General features: G+C 44.8%; 1 protein-coding gene across 1 annotated transcript in view; it reads right to left on the bottom strand.

The window, feature by feature from the left end:
• LOC128071110 (E3 ubiquitin-protein ligase SH3RF2) overlaps nucleotides 1–20,362 on the bottom strand; it is a 131,191-nt gene extending 110,829 nt beyond the window's left edge. Inside the window, exons 1-2 of the mRNA XM_052664073.1 lie at nucleotides 20,266–20,362; nucleotides 18,669–19,158 (exon numbers count right to left, since the gene is read on the bottom strand). Coding sequence (XP_052520033.1) covers nucleotides 18,669–19,046 — 378 coding nt within the window. The 5' untranslated portion in view covers nucleotides 19,047–19,158; nucleotides 20,266–20,362. The remainder of the gene's footprint in view (nucleotides 1–18,668; nucleotides 19,159–20,265) is intronic.
• Nucleotides 20,363–21,181: the final 819 nt, after the last annotated feature.

Genomic DNA, 21,181 nt, shown 5'->3' with positions numbered 1-21,181 from the left:
AGCACTTTCACAGCATCATTTTTCAGGATTTGAAATAGCTCAACTGGAATTCCATCACCTCCACTAGCTTTGTTCGTAGTGATGCTTTCTAAGGCCCACTTGACTTCACATTCCAGGATGTTTGGCTCTAGGTGAGTGATCATACCATCATGATTATCTGGGTCATGAAGATCTTTTTTGTACAGTTCTTCTGTGTATTCTTGCCACCTCTTCTTAATTTCTTCTGCTTCTGTTAGGTCCATACCATTTCTGTCCTTTATTGAGCCCATCTTTGCATGAAATGTTCCCTTTATATCTCTAATTTTCTTGAAGAGATTTCTAGTCTTTCCCATTCTATTGTTTTCCTCTATTTCTTTTCATTGATCACTGAGGAAAGCTTTCTAATCTCTCCTTGCTATTCTTTGGAACTCTGCATTCAGATGCTTATATCTTTCCTTTTCTCCATTGCTTTTCACGTCCCTTCATTTCACAGCTATTTGTAATGCCTCCTCAGACAGCCATTTTGCTTTTTTGAATTTCTTTTTCCTGGGGATGGTCTTGATTCCTGTCTCCTGTACAATGTCACGAACCTCCATCCATAGTTCATCAGGTACTCTGTCAGATCTAGTCCCTTAAATCTATTTCTTACCTCCACTGTATAGTCATAATGGATTTGATTTAGATCATACCTGAATAGTCTAGTGGTTTTCTCCACTTCTTCAATTTCAGTCTAAATTTGGCCATAAGGAGTTCATGATCTGAGCCATAGCCAGCTCCCAGTCTTGTTTTTGCTGACTGTATAGAGCTTCTCCATCTTTGGCTGCAAAGAATATAATCAATCTGATTTCAGTGTTGACCATCTGGTGATGTCCATGTGTAGAGTATTCTCTTGTGTTGTTGGGAGAGGGGTTTGTTATGTGACAGTAGAGCATCTTAAAGTCACCAGCTATGACTACATCCGTCTTCCCTGGTGGCTCAGATGGTAAAGCGTCTGCTTGCAATGCGGGAGACCCTGGTTCGATTCCTGGGTTGGGAAGATCTCCTGGAGAAGGAAATGGCAACCCACTCCAGTACTCTTGCCTGGAGAATCCCACGGATGGAGGAGCCTGGTAGGCTACAGTCCATGGGGTCACAAAGAGTCGGACACGACTGAGCGACTTCACTTTCACATGACTACACCCAGCTTTGTCTCTTGATCTCTGTGAGACCCTAAGTAAATCATTCTTTCTGAGCCTCAGTCTCCCTACCTGTAAAATGGGATGAAGGTAAATGGTATCTGTCTCACACAGAAGTTGCAAGAATTAAATGGAAGTGCTTCACATAGTGAGTTTTCAGTGAGGTTAGTGACACATCAAGGGTCCAGTTTGCATGCCCAAATCCATCAAGTTCCATTGTTTCTACTTCCAAGTGTATTATCAAACCCATCCACTTCTCTCCATCAAACATACCATCTTAGTCCAGGTCACACATCCAGAAGACTTGAAATTGATCTTCTATTCAATTGGCTAAAAAAGTTCACTTGGCTTCCTCCATAACATTATACAGAAAATCCTAAATGAACTTTTTGGTCAACCCAATACTTCTATTCTTGTTCCCCAGAAATTCACTTCCCACCCAAGAGCCAAAGTAATATATTAAATTGAAAATCAGGTCAGATGGTGTCCCTGGTTTAGTCTTTCTCATTGTATCCAGGATCCAAGATCCATCTGCTTGACCATGGCTTTTTGGTCCCTATAGACCTTCCCTTGCAACCTTTTCTTATGCCTCTCACCTCACTGCTTATCATCCCTTAGCCAAGTGGGTGTTCGGTCAGTTCCCCAAACTCAGCGAGTTCCTTCTGGGATCAGGCTCATAATGTCCTCCATCACCAGAACCCATCCTCGCCTCATCACAGAGCTCCCTTCTCATCACTCAGATCTCCACACAAATGCCTCCCCTGATCAAGGATCTTCCCTTTCATCCTCTATTTCATATCCTTGTATAGATAAAAGTTAGTTTATACAGCAGACACTTAGCACAATTTGTGATTATTTTGGTTGTTTCGTGTGTATGTAAGTGACACAGTTAGTGCTCTGCCTTTATCTTCTCAGGTCCCATTCCCATTTCTCTGCAATTCAGCTTCATTTCCAATAGCCAGCACCTGCAGTTCTGTTGGAAGACTTCCTTTGAGCTTCTAGAACATACTGTGCCCCTTGGAGTAGCTCTTAACCAATGACTGACAGGTATAGGGGTTTAAATGCCCCAGATCTCTCACCTCTTGGCCACAATAATTCTAAGATCTGAGTTTTACACTGTTTCCCACAGTTTTTCCAAAGGGTTAAGCATCAGTAACCCATTGTGGTGAGTGGCTTCAAAACACACCTTAACTAGTCACCTCCCTTTCCTGTATGAGGTCCCCACGCCCTGATCAATGTCCTCACACATCCCAAATGATCTACGAGCACTTAACTCTTGTGTCAGAGTCTGATTCCTGGGGGAACCCAACTAAGACCATGGCTTTTTTGTTCTTTTATCGATCCCAGTAGAGTGTACATTTTATGTCTGTCTGTTCATGGTTATATCCTGTGGTCTAGTTTTCTGCCTGGTACATAGTGAGAACACCCAATATATAATTGTGTAATGAGTACCTACTAGTGGTACTACTACTGCAATGTAGCATTTTTTCCTTTCATTGAGTTTAGTTTATACCACTAACCTACCTTGCTTCCTTGGTGGCTCAGATGGTAAGGAATCTGCCTGCGATGCAAGAGACCCAGGTTTGATTCCTGGGTCAGGAAGATCCCCTGGAGAAGGGAATGGCAACCTACTCTAGTATCCTTGCCTGGAGAATTCCATGGACAGAGGAGCCTGGACAGCTACAGTCCATGGGGTTGCAAAGAGTCGGACACAACTGAGCGACTAACACACATATCTTGCACCCACATAATGTTACATGTTTCTTCCCAAATGTACAGAATAAAAAATATTTGTCTTCCATAGTGCTTTCAAGAGTAGCATTCCTGTTACAGTATTGATTTAGCAAGGTTTATTACAGCTGGAGGCTCTTTACTGGAAGAGATCTCAAGAGACATTCTCTAAGACTGTGTCATTGCTTCCTGAAATTCCAGTGTGGAGATACTTCAGAGATCTTTCATAAGACAGAACTGCTTACTTTTTAGATAGTTTGAGCAAAAGGCAACTGGATCCTGGACCAGGTGCTCCCAGTAGAATAAGTGGACAACTATGCAAAAACAGGGGCAATACTAATACTAAACAATAACAAAAACCACCAACACGTAGGAATGTAAATTTGTGTAGCCACTGTGGAGAATAGTGTGGAGGTTCCTCAAGAACCTGAAGATAGAACTACCACAAGATGCAACAATTCCATTCCTGGGCATACATGTGAAAAATACCCAAACCTGTAATTTGAAAAGATACATGCACCCCAATATTCCTAGCAGCACTATTTACACTTGCCAAGATACGGAAGCAACCCAAGTGCCCATCAACAGGTGAATGAATGAAGAAGATGTGGTATACATATATACAATGGAATATTATTCAGCCATGAAAAAGAATGAAATTTTGCCACTTGCAACAATGTGTAAGTTGTGTCCAACTCTTTTGCAACCCCATAGACTGTAGCCTTCCAGGCTCCTCTGTCCATGGGATTTCCCAGGCAACAATATTGGAGTGGATTGCCATTTCTTTCTCCAGGGGATCTTCCTGAGCCAGGGATTGAACCTGCACCTCCTGCATCAGCAGGTGAATTCTTCACCACTGAACCACCAGAGAAGCCTTGAAAAGGGAGAAATTTATGCATCTTTTCCTTTAAAACACAAATTCAAATACTTCTGAATCATTTCCATATTCTGTAAAATCTCTGATACAGTGGAATTCAGAGACTCAGAGAATCTGACTTTTTCTTTACCCATAGTAACTGCTAACATTTAGTAAGCACTCGGATGCATTTCATGTCACAGGGCTGGTTCTCAGCTAAGCCAGGATTAAAAGCTGACTTTCCTGAATTTCAGGCTCTATTTTTCCTTATCTATAATAGACCATTTTGCCTGTCCTGATGACAGGTTTCTGAAAGGAATGGAGCATAAATATTTTGTTCTAACTCTATTTAACTTTGAGAAAAGCAGACCAGCTTTGGATCAAAACCTGACATGTCTCCTGATAACACATCTCCCCAAGGTTGCTCCTCCCACCCCCACTACTCCCACACACTTGTTTCCTTGATCAACTTCTCCCTTTCCTCCTCCTTCCTCCCTGGTTTTTGTTGCCCCGTCTACATCTCCCATGCGTCTGTTCTGCCTTTCTCTATCCCTACCTTTCTCTTTTCTCTGACTCCATTTCCCCCTCTCTGGTCTCCCTCTCTATTCCCCCACTTAGACTCCCTTCTGCTACTTAAACCCTTCAATTTATGACCAAGTGGCATCCAGTTAAGACACAGCTTATCATGCACATGGAGCTGGATTGGTTAGAGATCACCTCGTACTCTGGAAGTCTGTCAACCACTTTAGAATGGTGGTGTTGGTGCCAACAGAAAGTGACCAGCAATGGCAGATGGCGTAGGGCTCCCTGGGGTGCCCAAGGGAGCACCATGCTTGTTCTGGACACCCTAACTGATCTTGTTAAGAGCCCAGCCGTTGGATGTAGGCAAACCTGGTTCAAATCCTGCCTCTTCTTTCATCCGTAAAATGAGAAAGCATCATGGACCTCCAGAGGTTGTTGGGAGAATTCAAGAAAACCATACTTACTTCACAGTGTCTTGCACACGGTGTGTGGTGTGTGATGGTCATAGTTATTAAGGTGCTGATGAGCAATGTCCACCTCCCCCTCTGGCTTCTCTCTCTTTTGGTCCCACCCTCCTTGCCCAGGCCATCAGGACGAGCATTCCATGTGATGAAATTTGCCTGATTCTCTAGGTTGTGGGACAGCAAGTAAAACAGAGAAGTTAGAAAACCCAGGACCTGTCTCAACCGCAAAGTTCTATGATTGTGAATTAAAAAAAAAACTTAAGTTATTCAAAAACTTAAGAAAATGAAAAAATAAATAGAAACATGCATGCATGCTAAGCACTTCAGTCATGTCTGACTCTTTGTGACTCCATGGGCTGTAGGCAGCCAGGCTCCTCTGTGCCTGGGATTTCCCAGGCAAGAATGCTGGAGTGGGTTGCCATGCCTTCCCCAGGGATCTTCCCAACCAGGGATCGAACTTGTGTCTTTTATGTCTCCTGTTTTTGCAGGCGGGTATTTTACCTCTAGCACCACCTGGGAAGCCCCCAAAAGAAATGTATTTAATAGCAAATTCTTTTCCTTGCTCATGCAAAGGGAAGTAAAAGGAGTAGATGGAAAGTGTTCCTTTTGTGAAAATACAGGCCCCTGCATCCTGGGCCCTTTTTATGATCTCTCAAGAAAAAGAAAACACTGCCATCTCCTTCTGTTCTTCAATCATCCTATTCCTTCTTCCTTCCAGCATGCAACCAAATCTCCTTAGATTTCCCTCATCCACAAAAGTTCACCACTCTGAGGAGAAACTTGAAATCCAGAAGATTACCTCTCCTGCTTCTCCAGAGGGCCAGAAAGAGAAGTTTTCTCTTTTGCCCCTCCCTTTCTCTGCCATTTCCATATACTGAAGAAAAGCCCCAAATAAGATTTATGGCAGCCCTGCCATTCTCCTATCTAGGCAGCTCGTTAATGTCACAGCCAAGCACCCAATCTGAGCACAGCTCTGCAGAGATCTATTCCTGCTTCATGCCCACTGACTCTGCTGCATTGCCTTGGCAACCAATTAAAATACTCCTATGTGTGTGGCGATATCATCCTTAATTCTGCAAAACCAGGGGAACCTACTCAGAGGAATGCACTTGCCAGTTGTGGTATTCTCTCTATCTAGCTCCATACTGGTCTGACTTATTTTTTTCACCTCTGAATCCCCTGCAAGCACTTATGTGCCATTCCTAACACACCTGGCCTTGAGTCAGGAAACACCCTGGTCAACAAGACAGGGGCTGAAAGGGATACAGGGGATGAGATAGAGGGGATGTCTCCTTTCCTCTTGTCTCAGGGGAAAACACCAGGGCCTTGAAGATGCTGAATCTAACTGCAGTTTCTTGCATTATCACCAACACTATGCATTCAGTACTTCAATATATATTGAATGCTGGTTGCATTTCAGGCACTCTGCTGGGTACAGAGAAGATAAGACACCCCCTTAACCTCAGGAGCTTACATATGCTGGGAGGCTGGAGGGTAGCCTCTGAGAGCCTGAGGAGGAACCCGTGGCCGACTGGCTTGGGACTTGGGACAGAGGCCTGACTTCCTGGAGGAGTGAAAGGGACACTGAGATGGGCTGCAGCTATGTGGCTATGTGGACCAATTTCCCAGTTAGGCAAGTGGTTCCACACTTGCCTTCTCCAACACTGGCAGGTGGCTGATAACCTTAAACGGGGGTGGTTTGCATCAGGCACCCTGGGAAATATTTGCCTTATTTCTCCTTAGCTTCTCAGGGAAGGTTAACAGTGAATAATCCAAGCTCTCTCATCAATCCTCTTGGCTTTCCATGTTGTGAGTGTGAATGGCAGCCAAAAGGCATATTTTTTCAAACCAGCGGTGTGGGGACCATGATGCCAGGACTCCCCACCCAGTGTACAAGCCTCTTAGTGTATTTTGAGCTTTGCTGTCCTCAGTGTCATGGGTTGCTGTGAATGGTCAAGAATAAGAGTAGCTGCAGGGACTTCCCTGGTGGTCCAGTGGCTAAGACTCCATACTCCCAATGCAGGGTCTGGAGTTCAATCCCTGGTCAGGGAACTAGACCCCACATACCACATCTAAAGTGTTCACATGCAGCAGCTAAAAACCCCAGGTGCCACAACTAAGACCCAGTGCAGCCAAATAAATAAATAAAAAAAATTAAAAAGAAACAAAAGACCAGCTACATTTAGGTCTTCCCTGGTGGCTCAGTGGTAAAGAATCCGCCTGCCAATGCAAAAGATGCGGGTTTATCCCTGGGTCAGGAAGATCCCCTGGAGAAGGGAATGGCAACCCACTCCAGTATTCTTGCCTGGAGAGTCCCATGGACAGAGGAGCCCGGTGGGCTACAGTGCATGGGATTGCAAAGAGTCAGACATGACTGAGTGACTAGACAACACGCTGCATTAAAAAAATAAAATAAAATGCAACCTCAACAACTGCCCTGAACACAAACACAGGATTGCTCAGTTTTGATCTGCAGTCATTTCCTCCCATTGTGTTTTCTTATATGAACTCTTCTTGAGCACAAACCTCGTGTGTGTGAAGTAGACAAAATGGTAGCAGTCATCTCAGATTTGTAGAGTTAAATGAGATTCTGTAGATTCTGTAGTAAAGAGTGCTTTACCCAGTGCCTGACACAGTAAGTCCTTTGTTTTAACACTTATTACCTGCCTCGTAATTATTACCTCAAGTGGCTGCCTCCCAAAAGTCCATGAGCTCTTTAAGGCAGGGTTTCAGCCATTTTGGTGAATTACTCAGTTTTCCTGGGTCTCTTCCATGTGTACATGTTAATAAGAATCATATATTATTTGCTTTTGTTCTTCACTAGAGCCTGGCATTGGGTCTTACTCATAAAAGGCATCCTGTATATGCTTGCTGATTGAATGAGGCATAGGAAATAATAATAATGCCTCACAATTATTATCAGGAAGTAGTATGTGTCACGCCCTGTGCTAAGAACTTTACAAGAATTGTCTTGACTTATCCTCCAAATGAAGCCACGATCACTGTGACCCCCATGTCTTCAATGCAGTAAAACAGCAGGCTGACCGCAATAAGCGTGGTAGTGCTTTACAAGCTAACCTGCCTGGGTGAGTGCAAGCAGACAGCTCACCCTTACTAGGAGCTCACCTCGTCCAGACCCTGTGCTAAGCACTTTCCAGGAACTGCCTTCTTGAATCCTCCCAAGAACCCCAGGAGCTAAGTTTCCTATTGTCATCTTGTAACAATGATGCTCAGAGCTACTAAACGACTTGACCAGAAGCATACAGCCAGCACACATGAATGGAGAGCCTTGGTTCTGAATCACAGCATTATCTTGTTTGCTTATCTCATTGGAAGTCTAAGGTCAGAAGCAGCAGAAAACTAGAATAGATATTTAAAAATGACATTAAAAGACTTATTCCTCTTACCCACAAAGAAGTTTAAAAATATACATGTGAATATCTATTTGTCTATCTATCTACACACACACACACACACACACACAGACACACACACACACACACACACACACACATACACACCAGGAGGCAATGAGGAGCTATTAACTGGTACCGAGTTTCAGTATGGGATGACGAAAATTTCTGGAGACAGATGGATAGTGGTGACGGGTGCACAACAACATAAATATCCTTAATGTGATGCCCTATACACACAAAAATGCTAAAGATGCCAGTTTTATGTTCTCTATATTATACACATGTGTGACATAGGTTTGTCAGCCTGAGAGGTGCAGGAGCCGTGTTCCTACCTGAAATGCTGCTTCCCTCATGGAGGAGGCCAGGCCAATTTAGTACATTACTCACTGGCAAATTCTTCTGATGCTCCGTCCTTTCTGTCACTGGGGCTAAGTATAAATTAACTCACTATGAATATTTTTCCCACCATCAGAGCAGTACATAGCATTTGTGGATTCCAATACAGGAATTTGGTCATATATGGAAACACATTTCCTCTCTTCTTAGGGTTAACAATTCATGAGCTAAGTGGCTTTGAACTTGGCCCACTATGTTTTCTGCGCGGTATGGTCTGTCCGTCACCCCAAAGGTATTTAATAAGGTGATTCACCTCCAGAATATTTCATCCACCACGTGGCTTTATGCCTAATATAATATGCTGCTCATTCCTCATAGAGCTTTGTCATGGCTCAATTCAGGAAGAGTTCATTTCCATATTATGAGGGGTTATTATTCCATGACTCCATAAAGTCTACCAAAAACATGAATGTGTTCATTCATTAATTCAAAAAACATTTGAGGGTTCCTAATCTGGGCCAGGCTGTAGGTATGTGCTCCAAGCATGGTACTGAGACCCAGACCAGGACAAGTTGCCTGTTGTGCTGGTGCTTGGATAAAATATTGGAAAAATGGCAGAGATCTAAAGTGAACTCAGCTGCTATTTGAGTCCTGGACTCTGAGCCCATGAGCATTCCTGCTGTGAACTTTCAATGGTGTGAGCTTTCAAGATGGAGCCTGGCACATAGCAGGCACCTAGAAGCAGTCTGTTGAATGCCCTGGCTTCTGAGCCAGGCATCGGGAGCAGTGTGACCCTGGCGGCTGACACAGACCCAAGTTGCAGGAAGCAGCTCATGACGAATAGACTTGTCTTTCCCTGCCCCGTGCTCCCCCATTGCTGCGGATGTGCTGGCCAGTGCTCCTGCATGCTGGGGTTATCAGGTAACCTGACCATTTCAATGAAAAAGAGTGGTCCGTCTGCCAGTGAAGTGGGAACTGCTCCTCAGTTTACCCAGGGAGCTTGGCCATCTCTTCAGAGCAGAGATATCTTGTTTGGCTGCTCTGAATCCATCAGGTAGATACAACCCATAGGCCACGTGATTATGTGGAAGCAGACACAGAGAGACTTAATTACAGAGTAACTGACATGTGCCTTCCTAGTGGTGGTTTTGAAGCAGATAACCAGTCATGCCAACTCCTCTCCACCTTTTTCTCCCTCTCTTCCAACTTCCATTCTGTTCAAGATATCCCATCTTCCATAGCCCTCACGTGCCCAGACTAGACCCTGCCTTTTCATTCTCTGACTGTGTCCTTCCTACCATTAAAATGTCCATATTTTTTAAAGGATGTTTCTTTCCCTTAACCTGAACCACCTCCTCATCTGACATTTTCATAAACCAATATCTTTTGAGTCTGACTTCTTTGTCTTAATCACTTTATTCGGTTATATATATATATACCAAAAATGTACTCTTTTTAAGTGTATGATTTGATGAATTTAGACAAACCTATATAACACCACATAAAACATTTGCATTACCCAAAAAGCACTATAGTTTGCCATTTCTGGAATTTTATATAAATGGAATCAGACAATATGTACTCTTCAGTAAGACAGTCCTTTTTTCATATCTTAACATTTCTAAAATTGGATGTATCTTACAGTGAACATCTAATATAGTAGTGCTTTTTAAATTCCCTTTATGGCTATAACTAAATAATGTATCTTATAGTAGATAATATCTTTGAATCAGGGATATGTATGTATATATTTATACACATATGCTTAATACATGTATCTAATTAGTTGGTTTTTTCTTTGGAGGGAATGATGCTGAAGCTGAAACTCCAGTACTTTGGCCACCTCATGCAAAGAGTTGACTCATTGGAAAAGACTCTGATGCTGGGAGGGATTGGGGGCAGGAGGAAGAGGGGATGACAGAGGATGAGATGGCTGGATGGCATCACTGACTCGATGGACGTGAGTCTGAGTGAACTCCGGGAGTTGGTGATGGACAGGGAAGCCTGGCGTGCTGCGATTCATGGGGTCGCAAAGAGTCGGACATGAGTGAGTGACTGAACTGAACTGAACTGACCATCAGACAGTAAGCACTGGGAAGGTAGAATCTTTACTTTCTTGTGTAGATTCCCAAAGTACCTATGGCTGACTACTGACAGAAGCTAGGGGACTTCGTTGATGGTCCAGTAGTTAAGATTCTGTACTTCCAATGCAAGGGATGTGGGTTTGATCCCTGGTGGGTGAACTAAGACTCCATATAATGTGTGTCATGACCAAAAAATAAAATGATAGGAGCTAAATAAATACTGCAGAAACTGGTGGTAGCAAGTTTCAAACAAACAGTTTTCCAAAAATATCTTCTAAGGACAAAAACTTGCCTACAACTCTTCTTGGAATGCATCAATAGTCTCTAATTATAATAGGGATTTTCTTTGAGGGCTCAGCTATCTCTGCATTAGTACAAGACAACATTTCCCAAAATTTGTTCTGTGGACAATTAATATAACTCAAGGCACTAATAAAAGTCTTAGGGTTACCACTGTCACAGGAATTTGGGAAACGTTTCTTATCATTGTCTGCTCCTTGGAGATTCACCATTCTTTAGCACTAAAAGGACGGAAAAGTCCTGCAGCAAAGATAAAAGGTTTAACTCTGTTTCAACCTCAGGTTTCTTTGACTCTGGAGCTTTATGGAACCTCCATTAATCACTTGCATAATACAGTTTGTCAAAGACAGATCTAAGACATAAGCATAGATTTGAAAATGAGAAAGAGGAACTTCCCTGGTGGTCCAGTGGTTGAAAATCTGCTTTCCAATGCAGGGGACACAGGTTTGATCCTTGGTCCAGGAACTAAAATCCCATATGCCACAGGGCAACTAAGCCTGAGCACCACAGCTACTAAGCCTAGGTGTTCTAGAGCCCATGCTCTATAGCAAAAAAAGCCCCTGTGCGATGCAACTTAGAGAAATCCTGTGTGCCCAATGAAGGGCCTGCACACCTCAACAAAGACCCAGAGCAGTCAAAATAAAATAATAAAAATAAACTAAATTAAATAAATGAAAAAGGGGGAAGATATTGAGATCGAAGAGAACCATATATGAGCTGGTCCCTGCTCAGCCAAAAGCTATGCAGTGGCATCTGGAATGAGATAGATGGGGATGCTGTTTGCGTGTCAAGGGCTGAACAAGCACTTTCCCTTGTTCCATACTGTCTTCATAGTATGAAGGGACACGTGGGCAGACAACCTTTCCTAAGAGGCATCGAAACAACACAAAGTATGCACTGCCTAATCCCTTAGGTGACACGCCCCAGTGCACATGATGGATAATTGAGGTTGAGTAAGGAGAACCTTCCGCCCCAGCCATCTGCTTGGGCCATCTCCACCAGGGGATGCACTGCTGTTTGTCTACTGGCCGGATACCTCTAACTGATGAGAAAACTGAAGCAGTTAATAGAATAGTTTGCTAGAACAGAGAGAAGCCCACCCACAGGAATTACCCTGATTGCTTAAATGATGGCAAAATCCTTCTCCACAATAGCACTGACCCAATATACACAGACACGAAGGGACATCAGAGCAGGCCAGGTGAAAATCATGTAGAGACTCAAAGAAATGTACAAGAGCTTCCTTTCATTTTTAAAAATATTATTTTAAACATTGGCATACAGTAAAATTGACTTTTTCCCCTCCTGGCATATATTCATATGAATGTTAACACATATATAGATTCATTTAACTGTCACCACAAACAGGATACAGGATAGTCCCTTCATCCCATAAAACTCCCTCACGCTATCCTTTATAAATCTTCTCCCAACCCATAACCCCTGGTCACCACTGAAAACCACACTTTTTCATCACTGTAGTTTTGTCCCTTTGCTTTTGGGCTACACCACTTGGCATGTGGGATCTTAGTTCTCCAACCAGGGATCGAACCCAGGCCACCTGCATTGGGAGCATGGAGTCTTAACGATCGGACCGCCAGGGAAGTCCCTAGTTTTGTCTTTTCACGAACCCCTTTTTCTTTTGTTATCCCCTTCGCTTAATTTTTGAACAGAGGTCTCTGTATGTTTATGTGTGGGTACAAAGAGCTCCAAATCCAGTGCTCCAAACTTTGTCCTTTATTGTTACCATTTTGTTATTTAACATTCACCATAGTATACTAAGCATTTTACATACATCATCTCATTGTAGCCTTATGACATATGTACACCGTTAATATCACCATTGTACAAATATGGAAACTGGGGATCAGAGAGGTTAAGTGATTTGCTTGAGGCCTCACAACTCAAAACTAATTGAATACTAGCACAAACTCAGCTCTGTTTGACCACAGTCCTTAAACAGTAATCAGTGAAATGGGGAGGACTGTAACTAAGAAGGTGGTATATTGACAGAGGTTGGGGGTCAAGTCAGTTTGGAGCCATATGGTTTTGTGAAAGGTTTGCAAATGTGGGAGGAGACGGAGAACTATCTGGGTCTCCTGACTTCTCAAACTTGGCTCCTCCACTTGCCACATCCAGGCCTCGCTGACCCAGTGCCATATGCCTGCTATCTTCAGGGGCTTAGGATGGTTTTAACTGCCTTGCAAATTTAGCAGAGATGACCATGTGTGTCCCAGCACTGCTGTAGGACACAGCAGCTGAGACCCAGGAAAGGGCCTGGATGCCCTTTGTTTTCTCCCCAGCCTCAGTTCCCCCCTGTGCCTTTGACCTCATTTTTCCATCTCAGCTGCTTGCCACACCAGCTGAAGAAGTTTCTAGGACACAGCCACCTGGTCTGTGTGCTGGAGGTGGCAGGTGTGTTCTCGCTGAGGTAGGGCGAGCAAGATAGGAATGTGTGTGGTTGGCATGATGTTTAACAAAGAAGGGAGAGAGTCTGGCCCTGCAAGACCCAGGATGGCGACATTTGTGTTGGGGATAGAAAGATGCAGGGGAAAGGAAAGACAGATGCTGAGGAGGCGTTGGCAATGCTGGGAAGCTGGACCAGGTTGCTGCTCTGTGTATGGTGTTTTGCTGAGCTCGCCATTTGCAGAAGAGAAGCTGGCAAGTATTGTTTTCTCCTAGAATCCATTCCTAGCTCCTAAAGGGTCTTGGAAATGAGCTACCAAGCCAGCTCATGCTGGGAGGAATCACACACCTGAATTATGGCCTCACATCCTTTGGAGACACACATACCAACCAAAAATCAGGGTACCAAAGACCGTCTCTGGGGGACACTTGATTAACAGGAGATGGTGCATAATTTAGTGTGGAAAGTCTCGAGTTGCTTTAATAACAATAACAATACCAGCTAAAATTTATTGAGCACATAATATGAACCAGTCATGGTGCTGCAAGCTAAGTGACATGAATTGTTTCATTTATTTCTCCCCAAAAACCCTCAGCCAAAGCCTTTGATTGTGTGGATCACAATAAACTGTGGAAAATTCTGAAAGAGATGGGAATATCAGACCACCTGACCTGCCTCTTGAGAAATCTGTATGCAGATCAGGAAGCAACAGTTAGAACTGGACATGGAACAACAGACTGGTTCCAAATAGGAAAAGGAGTACGTTAAGGCTGTATATTGTCACCCTGCTTATTTAACTTCTATGCAGAGTACATCGTGAGAAACGCTGGACTGGAAGAAACACAAGCTGGAATTGAGATTTCTGGGAGAAATATCAATCACCTCAGATACACAGATGACACCACCCTTATGGCAGAAAGTGAAGAGGAGCTAAAAAGCCTCTTGATGAAAGTGAAAGTGGAGAGTGAAAAAGTTGGCTTAAAGCTCAACATTCAGAAAACGAAGATCATGGCATCCGGTCCCATCACTTCATGGGAAATAGATGGGGAAACAGTGGAAACAGTGTCAGACTTTATTTTTCTGGGCTCCAAAATCACTGCATATGGTGACTGCAGCCATGAAATTAAAAGATGCTTCCTCCTTGGAAGAAAAATTATGACCAACCTAGATAGCATATTCAAAAGCAGAGACATTACTTTGCCGACTAAGGTCCGTCTAGTCAAGGCTATGGTTTTTCCTGTGGTCATGTATGGATGTGAGAGTTGGACTGTGAAGAAGGCTGAGCACCGAAGAATTGATGCGTTTGAACTGTGGTGTTAGAGAAGACTCTTGAGAGTCCCTTGGACTGCAAGGAGATCCAACCAGTCCATTCTGAAGGAGATCAGCCCTGGGATTTCTTTGGAAGGAATGATGCTAAAGCTGAAGCTCCAGTAGTTTGCCACCTCATGTGAAGAGTTGACTCATTGGAAAAGACTCTGATGCTGGCAGGGATTGGGGGCAGGAGGGGAAGGGGATGACCGAGGATGAGACGGCTGGATGGCATCACTGACTCGATGGACGTGAGTCTGAGTGAAGTCCGGGAGTTGTTGATGGACAGGGAGGCCTGGCGTGCTGCGATTCATGGGGTCGCAAAGAGTTGGACACGACTGAGTGACTGAACTGACTGAACAACCCTCAGAGGTAGGTACTGCTATTATCTCCAGGTTTCAGAAGGGGAATTGGAGGCTGGTCCTGAGGTTCATCCAAAGTATGCAACTATCGAGAGGCAGAATCAGAATCCGAATTGTGGCTTTTTCAATGCCTAACTTTGCAAGTTTTTAGCTTCACTGCTTTCCTCCCTGTTCTAAATCAGAAATATTATTAAAGGGTAGTGGAGGAAGGAGGAAGAGCGATCAGCAATTCAGAAGCCTATAATCTTCTCAAAGACTTGCAAAGTTCCTTTGGCTCGGCCACAATATGGGAAGGAATAAGAACCAGTGACATCAGCACTGACATGGGTCCTCCAGGAGTCTGTTGATCTTACCTATTGGCTTGAAATAATTGCATGCTGTAGAAACCTACAGCCATTTCTCAAGTTTTCTTTTTACACAACTGGCTTGGGAGGGTTTTAGACAGGTAGGCACAATGGACTATTTTTGTTTTTCTCTCTTGGGTTGGCACGATGAAGTGTGGCTCTTGGTTCCACCCTGGCATACTGGCTAGCACAGAAAGTACCAGACCCCTTTGAGCCAACAGAAAGATCTCAATGAGCTTGTTTTTTAGATGAGGCAAGGTGAGCAGAACAGACTGTGGACTTAAAAAGCTCCTGAACAGGAAATTAAATGAACTCTTTGAGACTGTCACCTTAACACTGAGTCCTCTGGAAGAGGTATTTTGCAAAATGGTACCCCATGACAACAGGTTGTTTATGCCCGATTAGTAGAGTACTTTATACTTATTTTTACACTGGCCTGGACTCTTTGTAGACTCAAGTTCAATAATAACACCTATTACACTCTCCTGCAAGGACTATCACTCCTGCTGTGTTTTGTAGAATGTCTCATGCACGACAGGGCACAATAAACAGTCAATAATAATGTTTACTATGATAACGATCTTCCAAATGCCTTTCATCTAAGGATCTCAAAGTGCCTTGAAAACACTCATTAGTTAAGCCTCACCATGGCTCTCCACTCTTATAATACATTTTCCCATTTTACAGAATTTTAAATTGAGACCCAGCAAGCTGAAGTGGCTTGCCCACAGTCATATGGTCAGTTTAAATGAATGATAATGATGATGCTTTGCATTTACCCAGCATAGGTTTTCTAAAGTGATATGAGTATGTTGTAAAGATAATGTTTACACTATCCTGGAGGGAGAAGGGTAGCAAATATTATTAAGAGTTGACTGGGTTGGGTAAACTGAGGCCAAGAGGGCAAGTATCTTGATGAGGGTTTGACTGAGGATGTAAGGCCACACCTCCACCTCTCAGAACAGTGTGTAGACTCTCAGATAATCTGCAATTATCTGAACCCAGGGATGCACCATTGCTTTAACACTTCAGGAGAGTCAGCTAGATTTGGGGGGAGTAAAACAGGATGCAGAATTGGAGCTGTATTTACATCCAGGAATAGTTTGTTCACATCCCCACTGAGAGAGTCAAAAGGTATGAAATGAGCCACATGGAGAAAGGTGGGCTCAGGAAAGGGAGGAAATGGGTGAGGGTGTGGAGTGGCCCCTGGCTCTGCCCTCTCACAGAGCATCTTCACTAAACCAGGTGCTGCTGGAAAGCAGGTGCCCTCAACGGCTTGGTTTGTTTTAGCCTCATGGCAGGACTCGGTCCAGTGCAGCTCAGAGGATGGGCACAACCCCGTCACCCGCCCCTTGGTCTGAAGTGATGGGTCCTCGTGAAAGACTTCCAGGGACATGCAGGTTCTTACTGGCTGTCTCTTATTCCTATAAGAGAATAAGAGCTCTAGTTCCTGTAGCTCCCCATTGCCAGGAGGGACCTGGGAATTTGCTGTGATTCAAGAAGTAGGTAGCTGTGGATCCATCTGTTGCTACCTTTTCTTAGCAACATAGCCACATCAAAAAGAAGAAAGCATGCACAAAAATATGCGAAGATCATAGGGGACTTGCCTCCTCCCAGTCTCCCAGCACTCTCTGAGTGATGGATGATACTCCGCCCTGCAGGGAGGCAAGTCGGACTTTGCAGGGTGAGGGAGGAGAGAGGTTGCTGGGTCTCAGGAATTCAAAGGGAGATCTGCTGACCCGAGGTTCAGCCTGATGCTCTGTAAACACAGCCTGCCTGAGAAAGCTGGAGCCCCTACCCCTCCTCTTCCAAGCCTGTGGATTCTGATTGTTGACTAGACCCAGGGCTAACAAGGAGCCTTAAAGGAGGGCACCAAGCCCTTTTGTGGAATGTGCTCTCACACAATGGCAACAAAAAGTCTGCTGTGAAGAAATCTCCCTGAAGCCCGGTTTCTTCCTGCTCTCCTTTTGGAAAGTTTCCACACTACCCTGCTGCATGGGTGGCTTAAGGGTGCAGGGAGCCCAAGGAGTAATAGGCTGTTGAGAAGAATATTTTGGAAACTTGTCCTGAATGCACTCCCGAGCCTATTGTCCTTCGTTGGGAAGGAGTCCGGGGAAGACCCTCCCACCCTCTGCTACTCTTCACAGCAGGGAGTCATGGTTAAAGTCGTGGTTAACTGCCAGGGTTAAAGCTTGCTTTATGTGGCAGTTCACAGAATTTCTGAGTATGCCAACCACCCACCCATGGTGTGCCATGCCCACTTGGACACACTGACTCTGGGGATGACAGCCAATAATCCTCCTGGAGCCACAGGACCATGATCTTCTCTTGAGTTATCCCCTTCCCCAGCTTCCCAGAATGAGGCTCACAGGCAGGTCATATAAAGTCCCGAGGATGTGCCCACAAGGCTGGACAGGATGATTCACGTTGTCCAAACACAAAATGCATTACTGGGTGATCTCCTGTGGCTCACCTAGAGGCTCTGATGTGCATTTTCTGTATGGTTTATTCGTTTTGTAAAGTAAGACACATCTTCGGGGCTCCTGTACATGTCGGTTGTACTTCACAGCCCAGCCTTTCCTGTCAATCACTCCACCCACATAGATGCTTCCTTCCTGATCGAACTTTGTGCGTCCAGTGTCTTGATAACTTTGAGTGATTGTGAACGAGCATTGTCATCATGGCACTTTATGACTGGGAGTGGAAAGATGGATTTGGGTAAAATGCAAACAAAACCTGACATTTAGTAACTTATCTGAGATTGCAAAAGTGACAAGCTGTTGGATTTGTTTTTCTTTTTCTCATCCTCTGTGCATTTCCCATGCCCTGGTTTGGCCTCAGAACAGCAGAAATGAAAGACCAAGAATATAATCAAAGGACTTCCCAGGTGGTCCAGTGGTTCAGAATCCGCTTGCCAATTCAGGGAATACGGGTTGGATCCCTGGTCCTGGAAGATCCCACATGGCAGTAGTAACTAGGCTGTGTACCACAACTACTGACGCAGGCTCTAAGCCCGTGCTTCCAAACAAGAGCAGCCACTGCAATGAGAAGCCTGCACACCACAAGAAAGACCCAGTGCAGTAAAAAATAAACACATAAATAAATAAACAGTCAAGAAGGCTTTCCATGTTCTACCACCTTCTGGACCAGAAGCAGGGAGGACCTGGGTAGCTTTAAGAATTTTAAGAGTTCCTGATTGGACTGGATAGGCTCAGGGTTCCACTGAGTCTCAGTACGACAATCACCACCCACAGAAACTTATCCTCAGGGAATCCTCGGCAGCGGCTCTTTGAAACAGAGCTAAAAGAAGAGAAGCCCCAGCTGCTGGCGCGCACAAACCCAACCTCCAAGGAAACACGAAGGAACAGATGAGATCTTTCTTACCCCATCCATGTGGATTCTGACGTTAGGCACCAGCCGGAAAGGACTGCACTGCGGACCTCTGGGGTGAGTCCTGCTCCTCCTGCCGTCCTGCGGGGTCAGCACGCCAGGCCGGCGGAAGGACCCCCCTCTCCCCGAGCCCTGTCCGGCCCGCACGCCGTCCAGGAGGCGCACGAGCAGCAGGTTGGCTGGCAGCGCCTCGATGCTGCAGAACACCAGGGTCCTGCACTCAGGGCACCTCAGCTCCTTGTGGGCCTTGAAAATCCTCTGGAGACATGGCTTGCAGAAGGTGTGCTGGCAAGGGAGAACTTTGGCGGTGACATCGAGCTTTTCAAGGCACACGGGACACTCCAGAAGATCAAGTAACGTCACGTCATCCATTTTATTTTAAAACTCCAGTCCTGACCTGGAGGGGCAGAGTCCACATGGTCTGGTCAGCTGAGCCAGTGGGGCAGAGACGGGGCTTCTTGAGAGCGTCAGGATGCCCGCTTGTCTGAAGGAGAAAGGAAGACGGAAAAAATTGTGATTGCCTTCAGAGGTATATCCCACCTACAGGAGGCAGAGCCTCATAAGGCGGTTCGCAGGGACTTTTGTTTCCGCACCCAAGTTTCAGATGACTCATTCTGATTCAGTGCTAGCAGGTAGAGACCTCGACTCCTGCCTGCTGGAGGACGCGAGGGAGCAGCTAATACAGCTTCTGACTGCTTGCCGGACTAACTTACTCATTGCCTCTCCGTGAGCAAGGCGACAGAAGGGAGACAGAACTGACCCGGGGCTCCAAGGAGGAAGCTTTCCAGCACTCCGTCTGGATCTCAAATGAAAGGCCCCTCAGGATGTAATTTCCCTGAAGCTATTTTCTCTCTTTCTCTTCTTTAAGTGTATCTGTTATCTGCATCACACTGATAACAAGCTGTTTACATAAGTGTATGGGAATCTCCCGTAGTTGTAGAATTCTGTCCTTCACAGTACATCTTCCCCCTTTATTTTGTTCTAGCAATGTACAATTTCTACGAGAACCTAATTTTCAAAAATTGTTTTGCCTCAACTCCAGGCTGTGGAGCTTGAAAGTTTTTTCTTTCTTTTCGTTCCTCTTTTTTTCCCGCCTTCTTACCTTGATTATCTTAGCCTCAGAGACACTATCCCTCCCATAGATAAAGTTGCACAGCCTGTTTTGTTACTTTGACAACTGTTCTGTTTCAACTGAAGCAGATAGGAATTTGGGATTGTGGTCACAGCCTGCAAGAACCAAGATGGGGCAGCCAATACAGGGGTGTGTGTGTGTGTGTGTGTGTGTGTGTGTGTGTGTGCGCGCGCGCGCGCGTGCGTGTGTGTATTCTGAAAATTATCCTTGTTCCAGAAACAGTTTCCTTGTGGGTGTCTTAGAAGTCCCCCTCTTAAGGAAAGTGGCTTGGGAACAGGTCCCGGTCCCTCTCAGCTCCAGGGCTTAGGGGAACGCTAGCGGGAGGGTTGGCACGAGCCAGTGGCCCCACTGGTGGAGACAGGCAGACAGGACAAGCCAGGCTGGGAGAAGGCGCCCGGCCTTCTGAGACAGCTCCAAAGATGTCAGCACGCGGAGGTGTGCGGGGTGGGGGCCACTAACCTTGAGCTTGCCACCCGGGTCTGAGTTCAGCTCAGCACTGTCCTCGATGCTCCGCCAGGCTCCCTCCACCGGCTTCCGTTTCCCCTGGAGCTGCTGCTGCCGCTTTGAAAACTTTAACTCGAGTCTTAACTCATTTCAAGGATCGCCTTACCCAGCCCGGTTAACGCTTTCACCGCCGTTCTGCCCTTTGCGCTCTCACAGTCCGCTACCAATCGTTCCCTCCTTTGTGGGAGTCGATTTCAGGGAAAAGATTACAAGCGGGTAAAATACAAGTCAATTTCCTCTAAGGTTAAGTATTTACAAAGTTTATACTTCCCCTTCCTCATTTTCTGTCCTTTCCCGGAAATTGAAACACACTCAAGTTATGAACATGCCAAGGTGATTGTGTTTATTTCAAACCTTTATGAGGATTTCCTGAAAAGTTCAAGCGTATTAAGGTAGCTGTGAACACAAAGATAAACTGGTCACCTAAAAAGTACTGCTCTATAAAATCAGCCAGTCCTTGAACTGTGAGATTTGAGACGGACTTGAGCGATCTATTTGCTCAAACTTATGAAATTAAAAAAACGAAACAAAACAACAGTGTTGTGGTAGTCCAGACACATCCTTGAAAAATCAAAGGACAGGAGGGCTTTAAAAAAAAGGAAAGTAGAAATTACCTGGTGGTCTAGTGGTTGGAATTCTGAACTTTCTCTGCCAAGGGCTGGGTTTGGCCCCTGGTTGGGAAGCTAAAATCCCACAAGTCACCAAGCTATGTAGCATGGTCCAAATAATAATAATAAATTTAAAAAGGTAAAAAGAAAAAGTGATATTCCAGCTTCCCTTATCCTACTCACTGGAGCCTTTTATAGCCCCAAATAATGCTTATACTTCTATTTCTTGATTTATCAATAGTATATTTCATTTAACACTTTAA

This window comes from Budorcas taxicolor, unplaced genomic scaffold (assembly GCF_023091745.1).
Source record: "Budorcas taxicolor isolate Tak-1 unplaced genomic scaffold, Takin1.1 scaffold152, whole genome shotgun sequence".
In the NCBI taxonomy this organism is placed as follows: Eukaryota; Metazoa; Chordata; class Mammalia; order Artiodactyla; family Bovidae; genus Budorcas; species Budorcas taxicolor.
The sequence above is the reverse complement of the archived record's forward strand: the minus strand, read 5'-3'. Positions and strand labels throughout refer to the sequence as shown.